The following is a 14813-nucleotide window of genomic DNA, read 5'->3' as shown; positions in this document are numbered from 1 at the left end:
TTTGACCGCTGCCATCGCTGTAGCTTTCAAAATTCTAATCTTGGTTTGCAGACTTATCTTCCTATTCTTCCAGACTTTTTTAATTGTGAAGAAAAAATACCTCTTGGGCCTGTGAAAAAACATCCTGTGAAAAAAAACCATCTTGGTTTGCAGACTTATCTTCCTATTCTTCCAAACTTTTTTTTAACTGTGAAAAAAACAAACATTCTGGGCTATTCAATTTTCAACATCTTCACTACTCCCACCATCTTTACTGATAATACTACCAAGGTAATAGGTAAGTGAACTGTCCACCTGATCAATCGTTTCGTTACCCAACGTCACCTTTCTTATTCCTAGCCTTAGTGACGTAGTCTTCTTAACGTTAATTTTAAACCTTTTCTAGCACCCTGAACTCGCAAAACCTCTAAAAGTTCATTGATTTTGTTCATAATTTCATCTAGGATGCTTAAATCATCATCATAATCTAAGTCCAAGAAAGTTTTTCCTCTCCATTTGATTCCGTGGTCTCCCATTGCCTTTCCTGTGCTCCTTAAGACAAAGTCCATGTGTTCTATCCCAAAGGGGGATAGAACACAACCCTGCTTAAGTTCTTATTTAATACAAAACCAGCTGCTAGCCTCATTTCCTACCGTAACTGCAGCAGTGTTATTCTTGTATATAGCACTAATCACTGGAATGTATTTGTCTGGAATGCCCACTGTGTATAAGTATAATACAGTACGATCACTCCCTATCTAAACCATTATACAAACCTTCGCGAAATTCTTGAACGCGAAACTTGGCTTCAACATAGTAACACTGAATTTTAAAGAATCTAATATTATAGATCATCTAATATTATTAGATTATTATAAAATATATTAATCTAATATCTTTTCCTGGAACTGTATCTCGGTTTAGCACAACCTTAAAATGTTGTGCCCATCTTTCTTTAACTCTTTCCTTATCAGTATTTGTGGCCTAGTTCCTGTCTTTAAGTGAGACAAATCCCTCTCAATTTATTGACATGTCAGTGCAATATTTTAGCATTATGCTGTCTAGCTGCATCTTCCAGGTCCTCGGCAATTTTATCCATTGGCTCCACTTCACACCTCCTTGTGCTTTTTCCACTTTCTATACATTCCTTTTGTTTTCATATGATCTATCACTCAAATAATTCTTGTACAAGTCCCTTCTCCTGTCTATTTAAACATAAAGCTTTTTCTCTAATATTTCAAGCTGCGCTACTAACTTTCTTTCCTAAAACACCATCAGTAACTTCCCAAATTGTTTTCCTAAAATTATTCCATCCATCTTCCACATTGTCAAATTTTTAACTCTTCACTTTAGAATTCAACTGTTCCTGGAAGGTTTCTCTCAAATATTTATTCTTGAGTCTACCATTGTCATAATTTTCCGGGAGGTAGCTACTCTTCCGAAATTTCAGCTTTAAACGAGCCCTAGACACTAGTAGATGGTGATCTTTACTTTTAACATCAATAACAACACCCTGTATACCCTAGTATCTTGTATTGATCCTGCCAGTCTTCGGTTTACTGTAACATAAGCAATAAGGTTTGCTCTCTTACCATCACGTGAATGCCATGTTAACTTATGGGCCATTTTATGACCACACGCCGTATCGTTTATAACTAGATTATTATACATACAAAATTACAGCAGTCTGTAGCCATTACTGTTTTCTTTCCCTATACCAAATTTACCTAGGACAGGATACCATCTATCTCTATTTTTATCGACCTGGGCGTTAAAATATCCTAATAAGAACGCCATATTTCTACCTGGAACCCTGTCAATTTGCTCCTGTAACTGTAAGTAATATGCTGGGGCATATTCTTCTATAACTGATACCCTGAACTTTTTAGTCATAAAATTAGCAATTAGTATTCTATTATTAATACCTTCCCAGCCTAAACAAGACTTAGCAGCTTCCTTGTTCATAATGAGCCCAACTCCCTGTCTATATACCCCATCCTTCCTCCCTGAGTAAATAAATTCTATACACCCAGTTTCATTCTTCCTACCCCTGGGATATGAGTTTCTGAAATTCCTAATAAGTCCAGTTCGAATCGTCTGAGTTTATCAGTCAAACTGTCGATATGATAGTTATTTTTTAACGTCGTAACATTCCAAGTTCCAATTTTCCTATTCTCTAAATCATTAAAATTATTTTTGCCTCGGGAAAAGCAATGGTCCCGGATACCACTGCAGGACGGGGATAACATATCTTCTCAAGTCTCCACCGAAGCGCTTAAGCTGGCTTAGAACTGGACAGCAAGAAGTGCCTGGGGCCTCCAGTATGAATGGAGGCTTTGTGCAATCCTAGGCCCATCTTGGTCTCAACATGGTTTTCAGCACTTGGCGATGCTCTTCTATCAACAAGATTCAAAATCCTGCAAAAATAGTCACAATCCTGTTACCACTGACTTATTATATAGATAGATAGATATTTTAGATAGATATTTATTGCAATAAAAGCTGCTTTGGGCCATGGCAAAAAAAAATGCAAAATCACACAAAATAATAGCACACGATTATAACACTCATAGCAAAGTATAGTAGCCTACATAACAATAACAACGCAAAATTACAAAACAAAACAACAACACAATAACGTACACAATATCGATAAATTAACATACATAGATAGATGTATGTTACATCTATCAAGGGCCATGACTACAAAAATAACAAACAAGAAAACAACTTACACACATACAACAATAATTTCAACACTCACCCCTCCCCTTTTACAAAGATCTATCTCTATGTGACATACCCAATTTTATATACTTTGCTATTATTCTTATTGTCCCATAATTTTTTGATCCCATTACTGAAACCAACCACTCACTTGTCCCCACATTATCAAAAAATAATTCTTTCCTTAAATCCTGTAATTTGGGATAAAGGGCCATGAAGTGAAGCAGATCCTCACCATTTTCTCCGCACATAGGGCATGAGTAAGGACCGTCCTTTACCCTTACCCTCCCTAAATACTTCCTCCTTTCTCCAAGTGCTAGAAAATTACCCCTTCCTGATATATACCACTTAATTTCTTCACTATTTAAACCCACTTTAAAATAAATATCATATCCCCAGACCTCCTTCAATAGCTGGTAAACGCTGAGGAACACCGAGGATGCGACTTCACACTGACATTTCTGAATCTCCTGATCTTCCAGCACACCCTTTACTAATTTTGCTACATTTCCTACTTCCAGTACTATCCCCATCCCATCATTCTAAACACCTTACAACCCACAACTATTTAAGATTGAATTCACCTGGGAAGCTCACGAACATTTCTTTCTATCCTGCAATACCTCCAGATAAGCTATATTTACTAAACTATTATTCGGTAAACCGACCACCTTTTCCCAGTATCCTATAATTCTAACCAATCTTTTTACCCTCAATTAAAACAATCCTAGATCACCCTTTAACGCCAGATTATTAAATTTCCCGCTTAGCCCTAAAAGTCTCTTGAAATGTCCTAAATAAATTATCTCTATTTTCCCCCTTTTTCAAAACCCCAAACTTCCCCACCGTAACTCAATACTGGGCCTACCTTCGTTTCAAAAATTCTTTTCTGTAGCTTAATATCTGCCGGTCATAGATGCCTAAGAGGACTCTTCAATAACGCCCATGAAGCCTTCTGACCCTTCCAACTTGCTATTTGCACCTCATCACTCCATTTCCCTGAACTTGTGAACTTAAATCCAAAATAAATAAAATCCTTAACTTCTTTCATCTCTTTCCCTTTAAAATAAAACTTATTCTTTTCCCTTTTTCTTTTCCAAAAACTAATATAACTGATTTATCAATATTTAAAACTAATTTTTTACTCCCCAGATAACTATCCAAAATCTCTAACAACTTTTGCAAATCCGGAGCCGATTTCGCAAGCAATAATATGTCATCTGCAAATAATGAACAAAACAGCTCCAGTGACATTAATTTTAACATAGGGACATTTCTATTTCTAAAATACTCCTCAATATCATTAATAAAAAGAGAAAACAAACATGATGATAGAGTGCATCCCTGTTTGAGGCCTACATTACTTAAAACTGGCCTAGAATAAGAAATACCTACCTTCACTACTACTTTAACCACCTCATACATTTTCATTATAACTTCAACTAACCTAATTGGCAATCCTAATTTCACCAACACCCCTTTTAACATACCCCTTGAAACTTCGTCAAATGCTCCCCTAATGTCCAAAAACGCCATATATAACCTATTTTTCCTATGCCTCGTATATTTACTAACTAAAACCTGTAAACAAAATATTTGATCAATTGTACTATAGTTTTCCCTAAACCCTGCCTGACATTCAATTAATACACCTTTATAATGCAACCATTTATCCATCCTATTAGACAGAACTCTACAAAATAGCTTACTGATAGAACTTCCTAAACTTATCCCCCTGTAGTTCTTGTGTAGGTTTCTTTCTCCTTTCTTAAATAATGGGATCATAATCGATATCTGCCAATTTTGCGGCCATAGAGGTTTACTTATAATTGCCGAGAATATCAATGCAAGCACTGGCAGTATCCATGCTCTTGACCATTTCAACAGCTTAGTTGGTACTCCGTCGATGCCCGGTGCTAAGTTCCCTCTCATGCTTTTCAAGACGTGCCATATTTCCTCCTGTCCAACCGGCTCCAGTAGTTTAGCGTCATCTGAATCCAACTAAAAATCGGCTGTTTCTTCTAAGCTATGCATCTCCTCATCAGCTCTCTCTTCGTCCTCTTCGGTGTATATCTCTCTGTATTTTTGTTCTAAGTATTCTGGCCAGGTATCGGCGTGAGGGACTGAATCAGTCAACCTTCTATTTTCTGTTGATTTCCTAATTAACTTCCATGATTCCGTTGAATCATTCAGGCTATATTTCTCCCGTATTTTTTGGCTCTCTTGTTCTTCAGAACGTCTCTTCTTCAACTTAACTATCCTTTTATATCCCCTTCACTTGTCCCTAAAAACCTACAAATTTTTTTCCAGATCAACTATACTGCTAGCCTTAAGCAATCTAAAAGCTACTAAAACCTCCTTCTTCTTTTCCTCACATTCCTTATAAAAAAACTCATCAAACCAGTACTTCTACCATTTTTTCTCCTATGTGCCACCTTAGTTCCTATCTTATACAAAACCCCCGACAAAAAATCAACAGAACCTGGTATATCCCCTTCCCTTGCCATATCCTCACTTTTCTGAATAAATGAATCCAGCCCTCTATCTTCAACAAGTACCTTTTTTAACTTCTCCTCACTATCATTATCAAACCTTAAACCTTCCCTCCATTTAAGCTCATTACCCATCTTTCCCTTAGCCTCAAACTTCTTTTTCCGGCTCTCAGCCCATCCTCCCTCCTATATTCATGTCTACAAATATTATGCTACTACGGGGAGGCAACCCATGGTAGATAAATTAGCTAGGAAGAGGTTTTTCAGTCCGAAAATGCCCACCAAAACAGAAAATCCTCCTCGTCTACAAAGTTTGAATCTGTCCCTAATTTGGAAATGGCAGATATATCAAATCAAATGTATTAATTTTGTTTGAGATCCAAGAAATCCTTATGATTATTTATCTAGTGAAATAAACTCAAGACATCCTTTTTCCCTGGCTCAAAGAGTTAGGATCGGCTACTGGCCCCAAAAGACATAACACAGACATCAGCTCTTATATTCTACCAAGTTGACTTAAAATCCGACAACCACTTCGGGTAAATATCCCGACGAAAAAAACTCGGTACCACTTACCTCCACATTGACGACATTGTGCCCGAAAGACAGAACCATGATTCATGTTCTTACTTCCCACCAACTTCGGTCGAGATCAGGTAGCCTTTTCTGGTTTATGTTGTGATAATCTGAATTTAAGAACTCCTCCTCTAGAGAAGTAAAAAGCCCTACATCATTATAACAAAACACTGGAGATCCATAACCTCCACATTTATGGGATCTCGAAAGATAGAGCTCTGACTCGTGGTCTTATTTCCCACCAACTTCGGTCGAGGTCCGATTTCATTTTCTGGTAGATTAAAAAAAACAAGTTTTTTTTTTAACTGAAAGTAAGGAGCAACATTAAAACTTAAAACGAACAGAAGTTATTCCGTATATAAAAGGGTCTGTCCCCTCCTCAACGCCTCGCTCTTTACGCTAAAGTTAGACTGTTTCTCACAGCTTTATTTTTAAAACAATAAAAAACTTTAGCGTAAAGAGGGAGGCGTCGAGGAGGGACAGCCCCTTTCACACACGGAATAATTTTTGTTCGTTTTAAGTTTTAATGTTGATCCTTACTTTCAGTTAAAAAAAACTTGTTTATTTTTTATTTAATTTTGAACGTTTTTGAATTAATGGAGGTTTTGATTTTGGCTCACCGTACATGAATAATAAAAAAAAATTGCATATTAATTTTACTTTTATTTGGTTGAATGGATTTCTCGAAAGTTGTTTAATTTTATTTACGAACATTTTTATTAGTAATAAATATACGTTACTTACAAATTAACTGATGTAACGAACTTCAATATCCGTATATTTCTAATACGTATATTAGGGGGTTCCTCCTCTGGTCAATACCTCGCTCTTTACGCTAAAGTTCGAATTTTGTTCCAATTCTTTAAAAATGACCCCTTAATCACAAAGGTTGTTAATTAGAATAAATAGCTCTTATCAAAGTACTAAAAAATGTTTGGCTTAAAGAGCGAGGTATTGACTAGGGAGCGAACCGAATCATATACTCAATAATTTCCGTTCGTTTTAACTTTTGATGCCGCTCCTTACTTTCAGTTGAAAAACTTGTTTATTTTTTATTTAATTTCTGACCTTTTTTTAAATTACGCTGGGAAATCCGGCGTCCCCTTCATAGCAATGTCCCCTCCCCCATTGAAAACTTCCTCCATGGAAAGATCCTCCCACATAACCCCCGACTCCTCCTCCACTACCAGAAAAAAATCCCCCTTGAAAACGTCTGTATACTTCCCAATAACCTATATGTACACTTCCCTATATGTAAACATTTGGTAAAGTTCACAACTTTCAGCCTTCCTCCCGGGGACTTTGGGGGATTAAGTTATCCTAAAAGACATATTTATTATATTTTCGACCATGCTGAACGAAATGGCTATCTCAAAATTTTGATCGGGTTGCTTTGGGGAAAAATGAGCGTGGGAGGGGACCTAGTTGCCCTCCATTTTTTGGTCACTTAAAAAGGGCACTAGAACTTTTAATTCCCGTTTGAATGAGCCCTCCCTCGATATTCTAGGATCACTGGGTCGATACGATCATCCTTGGGGAAAAAAACAAATAAACACGCATCCGTGATCTTTCTTCTGGCAAAAAATACAAAATTCCACATTTTAAAACAGTTCGTGGTAACGAACTGTAAGGACCCACCCGGCTCAACGGTAACCGAAACTCTAAAAAACAGAATTTTGATAATAATAGATACATCAAAAGAATCAAATTTTAATTCTGATTTCAAATATGTAAGTTTCATCAAGTTTAATTTTACCCATCAAAAGTTACGCGCCTGAGAAAATTTGGCTGATTTTCGAAAAAAGGGGGAAAGACCCCCTAAAAGTTATAGATCCTTAATGAAATTCACACCATCATATTCAGCGTATCAGAGAACCCTATTGTAGAGGTTTCAATCTCCTACCTATAAAAATGTGGAATTTTGCATTTTTTGCCAGAAGAAATATCACGGGTTCGTGTTTATTTGTGTTTTTTTTCTCAGGGGTAATCGTATTGACCCAGGGGTCCTAGAATATCGTAGGAGTGCTAATTTAAACTCAAATTAAAATTTATAGGGCTTTTTTTAAGCGACCAAAAAATGGAGGGCAACTAGGCCCCCTCCCACACTCATTTTTTTCCCAAAGTCATCCAATTAAAATTTTGAGATAGCCATTTTGTTCAGCATAGTCGAAAATCTAATAAATATGTCTTTTACGATAACTTAATCCCCCACAGTTCCCAGGGGAAGGGCTGCAAGTTATGAACTTTCCCCTTTGCTTACATATTGTATTGGTTATTGGGAAGTATACAGACATTTTCAGGAATAATTTTTTCTGGGGGGGGGGGGGCTGGAGGAATGGGTTACTCGGGAGAATCTTTCCGAGGAGGATGCTCCTTTGGGGTAAGGGAAATTTCTATGAAGGGGGCGCCGGATTTCCAAGCGCTATTTAAAAAACGATCAGAAATTGAATAAAAAAAAAACAAGTTTTTTCAACTGAAAGTAAGAAGCAACATTAGAACTTAAAATGAACAAAAATTATTACGTATATGAGGGGGGTCTCCCCCAAGTCAATACCTTGCTCTTTACGCCACAGTTTTTTTTTGTGCTTTCATAAGAGCTATCTATTCTAATTAAACGGCCTTTGGGATTCAGGGGTTTGTGAATAATTTTTTTTTTTTACTTTTAACGTAAAGAGCGTGGTATTGACTAAGCGGAGAACCCCATCATATACATAAAAAAAAAAAACAAGCGATACGACTCAATAGTAATCGAAAATTTTAAAAACGGAACTTTGATGACAATAAATGTATCAAAAGAATGGGCTTATAATGCTGATTCTAAATATATGAATTTTATTAAGTTTAGTATTACTCATCAAAGGCTACGAGCCTGAGAAAATTTACCTGATTTTTTAAAGAGGGGGGAAACATCCCCTACAAGTAAAAAATTTTAATGAAAATCCCACCGTCAGATTCAGCGTATCAGAAAACCCTATAACATAGGTTTCAAGCTCATATCTGCAAAAAACTGCAACTTTGTATTTTTTGCCAGAAGAAAAATATACGAATATAGAAATTCGTTACGTGAGTTAATTTTTAAATTACGACAGCACCAAATTTAGATACAGCCATTTAGCAAAAGAAAACTAAATTTTTTACGCAAATTTTGTTTACTTATTCAATGACGGTGAGCCAAAATAAAAGCTGCATTAACTAAAAAACGATCAGAAATTAAATAAAAAAACAAGTTTTTTAAACTGAAAGTAAGGAGTGACATTAAAACTTAAAACGAACAGAAACTATTCCGTATATGAAAGGGGCTGTCCCCTCCTCAACGCCTCGCTCTTTACGCTAAAGAATGACTCTGTCTCACAACTTTATTTTTTAAAACAATAAAAAACTTTAGCTTAAAGAGCGAGGCGCTGAGGTGGGGACAGTCCCTTTCATATACGGAATGATTTCTGTTCGTTTTAAGTTTTAATGTCGCTCCTTACTTTCAGTTTAAAAAACTTGTTTTTTTTATTTAATTGCAGATAGGAGCTGGAAACCTCTACAGTAGGGTTCTCTGATACGCTGAATTTGATTTGGTGATCTATATTAAGATTCTGTAGCCTTTAGGGGGTCTTTCCCCCTTTTTTCGAAAATCAGCCAAATTTTCTCAGGCACGTTACTTTTGATGGGTAGGACTAAACTTAATGAAACTTAAATATTTGAAGCCAGTATTAAAATCTTATTCTTTTGATGTATCTGTTGGTGTCAAAATCCTGTATTTTAGAGTTTCGGTTACTATTGAGCCGGGTCGCTCCTTACTTGCAGTTCGTTACCATGAACTGTTTGATATTGTGATAAAACGGATCTAGGAACTCTTCCCCATAAAAATCAAAATAAGAACGAGCCCACAAAAGGCGCTAAACCAGGATATTTTCTCACTTCCGACCAATTTTCGCTAAGGTCACACTCTGTTGTATTTCTTGAAGACAAGAATTTAGGGACCCTTCTCCTTTCACTCCCCTATAAAGGTCAAGTTGGATCCTGATTCTATATCTCTTGATGACAAAAATTTAGGAACTGTTCTCCTTTCCCTCCCCTATAAAGGTCATGTTGGATCCTGGTCCTATACCTCTTAATGACAAGAATTTAGGGGCCGTTCTCCTTTTCCTCCCTTATAAAGGTCAAGTTGGATCCTAATCCTATATCTTTTAATGACAGGAATTTAGGGACCGTTCTCCTTTCCCTCACCTATACAGGTAAAGTTGGATCTTGATCATATATATTTTGATGACAAGAATTTAGGGGCCCCTCTCCTTTCAGTCCCTTATTAAGGTCAAGTTGGATACTGATCCTTTATCTCTTGATTACAAGAATTTAGGGACCGTTCTCCTTTCCCTCCCCTATACAGGTAAAGTTGGATCTTGATCATATATATTTTGATGACAAGAATTTAGGGGCCCCTCTCCTTTCAGTCCCTTATTAAGGTCAAGTTGGATCCTGATCCTTTATCTCTTGATTACAAGAATTTAGGGACCGTTCTCCTTTCTCGTTCTCCTTTCTCCTTTCCCCTATAAAAGTAAAGTTGGATCCTGATGCTGTATCTCTTGATGACAAGAATTTAGGGACCGTTCTCCTTTCCCGTTCTCCTTTCCCCTTTCCCCTATAAAAGTAAAGTTGGATCCTGATGCTGTATCTCTTGATGACAAGAATTTAGGGACCGTTCTCCTTTCCTTCCTCTATAAAGGTCAAGTTGGATCCTGACCCCCAAAAAGCATAACGTTTAATTTAGCTCTTTCCGAAATTCGTTTATTCCTGAAAACTCCTTGCTAAATGTCACTGAGGATGTTTCATTGGGTCCGATTACCCTGAAGGGCAACTAGAATACTTTTTTTCTGTAAATCTGGTTGCTGTATCACTATTTTCAGATGAATTATGGTCTTGAGCTGTGTATAATTGTTACCGTGAATGTCGTAATTACGTGATATTCGTAAATGTCGACCTTCACCGTTGAATGTCCGAAATACCTTTTTTCTCCTTAAATTTGGTTACCGTTGCCAGTCAGCTTTTTCAGTTTAATGCAAGTTTGATGGTGACAGGTTTGGTTAGGTTGGGCTAGGTTGTTAGGTTTTTAACCCATTTCTGATATTTATAACCAAATTTAACCTAACCTAACATAAATTAACATAACTTTTACCATCATAGCTTGCGTAAGACTGAAAAGCTGAGTCGCAAAGCTAATTGAATCCAAGCAGAGATCAAGGAAATTTGGAAGATAAAAGGAAATAAAGGAGATAAAGTAAATCTACATTAACCAGATTTCGGACGTTCACGGTAGCATAATAATTTATTTCTAATCCAACGTACAGTATGGTTAAATAGTGGAGTATCGCAGAGAAAGGACAAAGAAGAAGAGAGGAAAAACATACACATAAATATACATATTTATTCACATATACATAAATTCATACAGGAATGTATTAACACGCACACATATAAAGATACCTTCATTAGACAAGTCAAAACAACCGCAAAAGAGGGTGAAAAGGACCTAACCGCAGGCCGCCTCTGTATTTAACTTGGAATCCAACTTATCAAATGACATGAATATATTAGCTGCACTAAACATTTGAATAATCTTACGGTTTCCATTCTAACGAGGCATATATTATGCAGAAATGCAGAACTCCAATGCCCTACATATCACTAGTTTTAAAGAACTGGCATGCAGACCAGGGTTGCCACCCCCTAGTGATTTATCACTATTTCTAGTGATTTTTTATATTGCCTAAAAAGAAATATCACTTAAACAGCACATAAATCACTTGATTATTGAAGGAAATCACTAAATGTGATTGAAAAGTGATTTTTTTTACCGGGTGGCAACCCTGATGCAGATGCATGCGGAATTTTAGAAACTCGATCCGATTTTCGAACATTGAAAAAACAAAATTGGAATTCGTGGTGTCTAGAGTGAAACTTCCAGAATTATGTCGCAGAAATCTAGAACAGATACTTAGGCCTACTTTCAGTGTTATGTTGAAAAATCAAGTGTAATATGATTTTAAAGAGATTCACTTGTAAGGCTAGGACAGTTTCGCTTTCCTTTTTTGTTTATAGGCTAAAAATTTGCGCTGGAAAATAATGATTTCTTTTTGTTTTCAGTAAATTACTTGAAATTTTGGATGGGCTTTTCTTCTTTTTTTGATGATCCTAATTCTTAAAAGGTTTCGAATGTTCATTTCTTGTAACGACCGATATACAGACCGCTGAGCACAAAAAAAGAAGTAAATTTGGGAAACAGTTGTGTTATTCCATCGAACAATGAAAATCGGACCCGGAATAAGTTCAAGTTTTTCTTAAATGCTATTGGAATATAGCGTTTCATGGAAATTCGGGTGGTAATACTAGGCTGTAATATTAAGTGGGTATATCAAAGTTTAGTAATATTGAATTGCTGCTGCCTAATGAATATAGTCAACACGCAGTACTTACCAGGGCGCAATTAACAGTTTTTTCCATCTTTGTTAATTGCAGTATGCATAAGCGGTCATTAAGCTGGATTAATTATTATTATGATATACAAAGTTTCCAATCTTCTTGTTATTTACGGATAACAAGAGACTAGTGGCTACTTATCTGCCTTAGAATTGTTTTCAAGATTAAACCCATATAGGCAGGTGGTACTTCTCTGATGAGCCCTGATTGGTAAAATATGATCACCCAGTTTTAATATTATCATGTCTGTTCAATGTTCGGCTCGGTTCCGTACATCCGTTTTCATGCTTAAAGGCTGTATTGGATGTTTTCGAATTTTCACCGAAAAAATTAGCAAGGTCAGAAATTTAAGTTTCAGACCCCTTCCAACGTCTAAAACGAACTTAAGAAAAAACAACAAAAACACACAAAAAAAAAGAAGATAGAAACTGATTTTTTTTTTTTTTTTAGTACCCATAAAACTTAGAGTTCCAAAACAAAAGATGAAAATCTGGAAAAACAATGGGTCTGTGTAACGGCGTATCCTTGATTTTTGTTCGGGGAGGGGGGAGGGTACAAAAAAAAATTTATAAAACGCGTGAAAAATTTGTTTATATGCATTTTTGTTACTTCGCGTGCCATAAAGAAATTTCGGAGGGAGGGGGAGGGTTCAAAATCGGTAGGCCCTCCCCGTGGATACGGCCTTGGGTCTATGGTTAGTAGAAAGAAGAAGAAGAAGAACAATCAAACGAAGAGGAAGACGAATAATTACTTCAAAACGAAGTAAATTATGTTGCAATGGAAACAGTTTAAAATTGCCAGTAGAAAGAATAAAAGGAAACATTAATATTTCGTATGTATACCGGAAGCGTTGAGAAGGAAAGAATCTGAACATCTTGTAAAATTCTGAATCTGAAATTGGAAAGGAATAAAAATGAAAATCATAACTAATATGCTCCGTGAACAAATACGGAAGTAGAATATACCTTACAATAGAATGAGATACTTCTATAACAATAGAAGCAACTGACAGCAAATAATGAAACTAATTGAAAAATAACATAACCAGTCTATTATAGAGTAATTAAAGAAGTGTTTCATTCAATTGTAACATATTCCTGCAGGCGCATATTCGTGTGACCTTTTCTTTTTATTGTTTTTTGTTTATTTTAGATTTATTCTTTTTTTCAAATTTTGTTCATGGTTTTTATTCTTTCTTTTTCAACGCTGAGGATGCCTTTGTATGTAGCCTACAGGCAAAATATTTTATGTTTTTTTTTCTTCTTTTTTTCCTGTAAAGCAGGAGGGCCTTCGATTTTTTGAATTTGATTCTTTTTCTCATTTTTTTGCTTCATTTTCGTGTTTCTTGATCCTTGATCGCCTTTTCAGTTTTTATTCTGTTTTCAACGAAACTGCTTTTGTTTCTTGTTTTCTCTTTTCTTGATACCTGATCGCCCTTTCAGATTTTATTCTGTGTTAACCAAACTGTTTTTGTTCCTTGTTTTTTCTTGTTTATTGTTTTCTTTTTTCTTGACCTTTGATCGCCCTTTCAATTTTTTTTTTAAGAAACTTTATTTTGTTTTTTTGGTTTTCCCCTTTCTTGACCGTTGATCGCCCTTTCAGTTTTTGTTCTGTTTTCACCGAAAGTATTTTCTTTGTAGCAAATGGAGCGGTTTAAGGTCGTTGAGCGAGAGACAAAAACGAAAACATTTTCCAAAGAAGGCCTCGGGGCTGCCCAGAAGTTGGACCCTGCTGCCAGGGAAAAGGAGGAGATTTCAAATTGGCTGTGTCAGGTCATCGATAAACTCGGCCTCCAGGTGACTTTTGATTCAAAACTATTCATTGACCTAGCCAAATTTCATGAAACCAAGCCATATATAGATTTTTTTTGTGCTTGAACGTGAGGAAACAGAGAATAAAGGGGGTCTTACGGGTACAGTGGATTTTGTAACTGTCTTTAATAACTAGGGGAAAAACAAATTTAAAAAAATTCTTCGTGAGACCTACCATTAAGTGGTTGACAACTACTGAATTCGATTGATGACGGTGGAACGAAACCGACGTTTTTCCTCCGCAATGTTCGGTCAGCGAAGCTGGCCAAACATTGCTGCAGCGACTCGCGTTGATACGTACATTTAGTTTATCTTTATGTCCAGCGGCGCCTCTGTTTTCTTTATCTGCATTTATATGACTTTATTTCTGCCCTTTTTAATTTTTAATATCGTTTTTCGCTTTTCTTAAACAAAAAGAGATCTTTTTTAAAGCAAGCAATACAGAGTATTAATTTGATGCAACTTGCAGATGATTTAGAATAGAAATAAGTTTACTGTTTTATAGAAGTGAGGGGGGGGGGGTAGGGGAAGGAGATACAAAATATACAGTATGTAAAATTAGGTAGTTTTGACAAAAAACAATAATAACGATATAATAGGAAATTCTCTTGAGCATATGGGAACCTCTTTGTGTTTTTTCTTCAGTCGTCTTTTTGCTGTTATAAAAGAACCCATGTTAAAAGAAAATTCCATAAAAAAAAAAACAGAGAGTGATATCAAAATAAAAATGCACAGATATAATGTCATGTTATAAATCAAACTT

The 14813-nt window shown here is 36.0% G+C and overlaps 1 protein-coding gene across 2 annotated transcripts in view; it reads left to right on the top strand.

Annotated features, from left to right (window-relative positions):
* Positions 1–14813, top strand: part of Not3 (CCR4-associated factor Not3) — a 106578-nt gene that overhangs the window by 31229 nt on the left and 60536 nt on the right. For both annotated transcript variants that reach the window (XM_089105946.1, XM_089105945.1), the window contains exon 3: positions 13880–14035. In XM_089105946.1, coding sequence (XP_088962072.1) covers positions 13880–14035 — 156 coding nt within the window. The remainder of the gene's footprint in view (positions 1–13879; positions 14036–14813) is intronic.

The sequence above is a fragment of the Artemia sp. Qi Xiang Cuo genome, chromosome 20 (genome assembly GCF_049724085.1).
Source record: "Artemia sp. Qi Xiang Cuo chromosome 20, ASM4972408v1, whole genome shotgun sequence".
Classification (NCBI taxonomy): domain Eukaryota; kingdom Metazoa; phylum Arthropoda; class Branchiopoda; order Anostraca; family Artemiidae; genus Artemia; species Artemia sp. Qi Xiang Cuo.
Note: the sequence above shows the minus strand (reverse complement) of the source record. Positions and strands in the feature narration are given on the sequence as shown.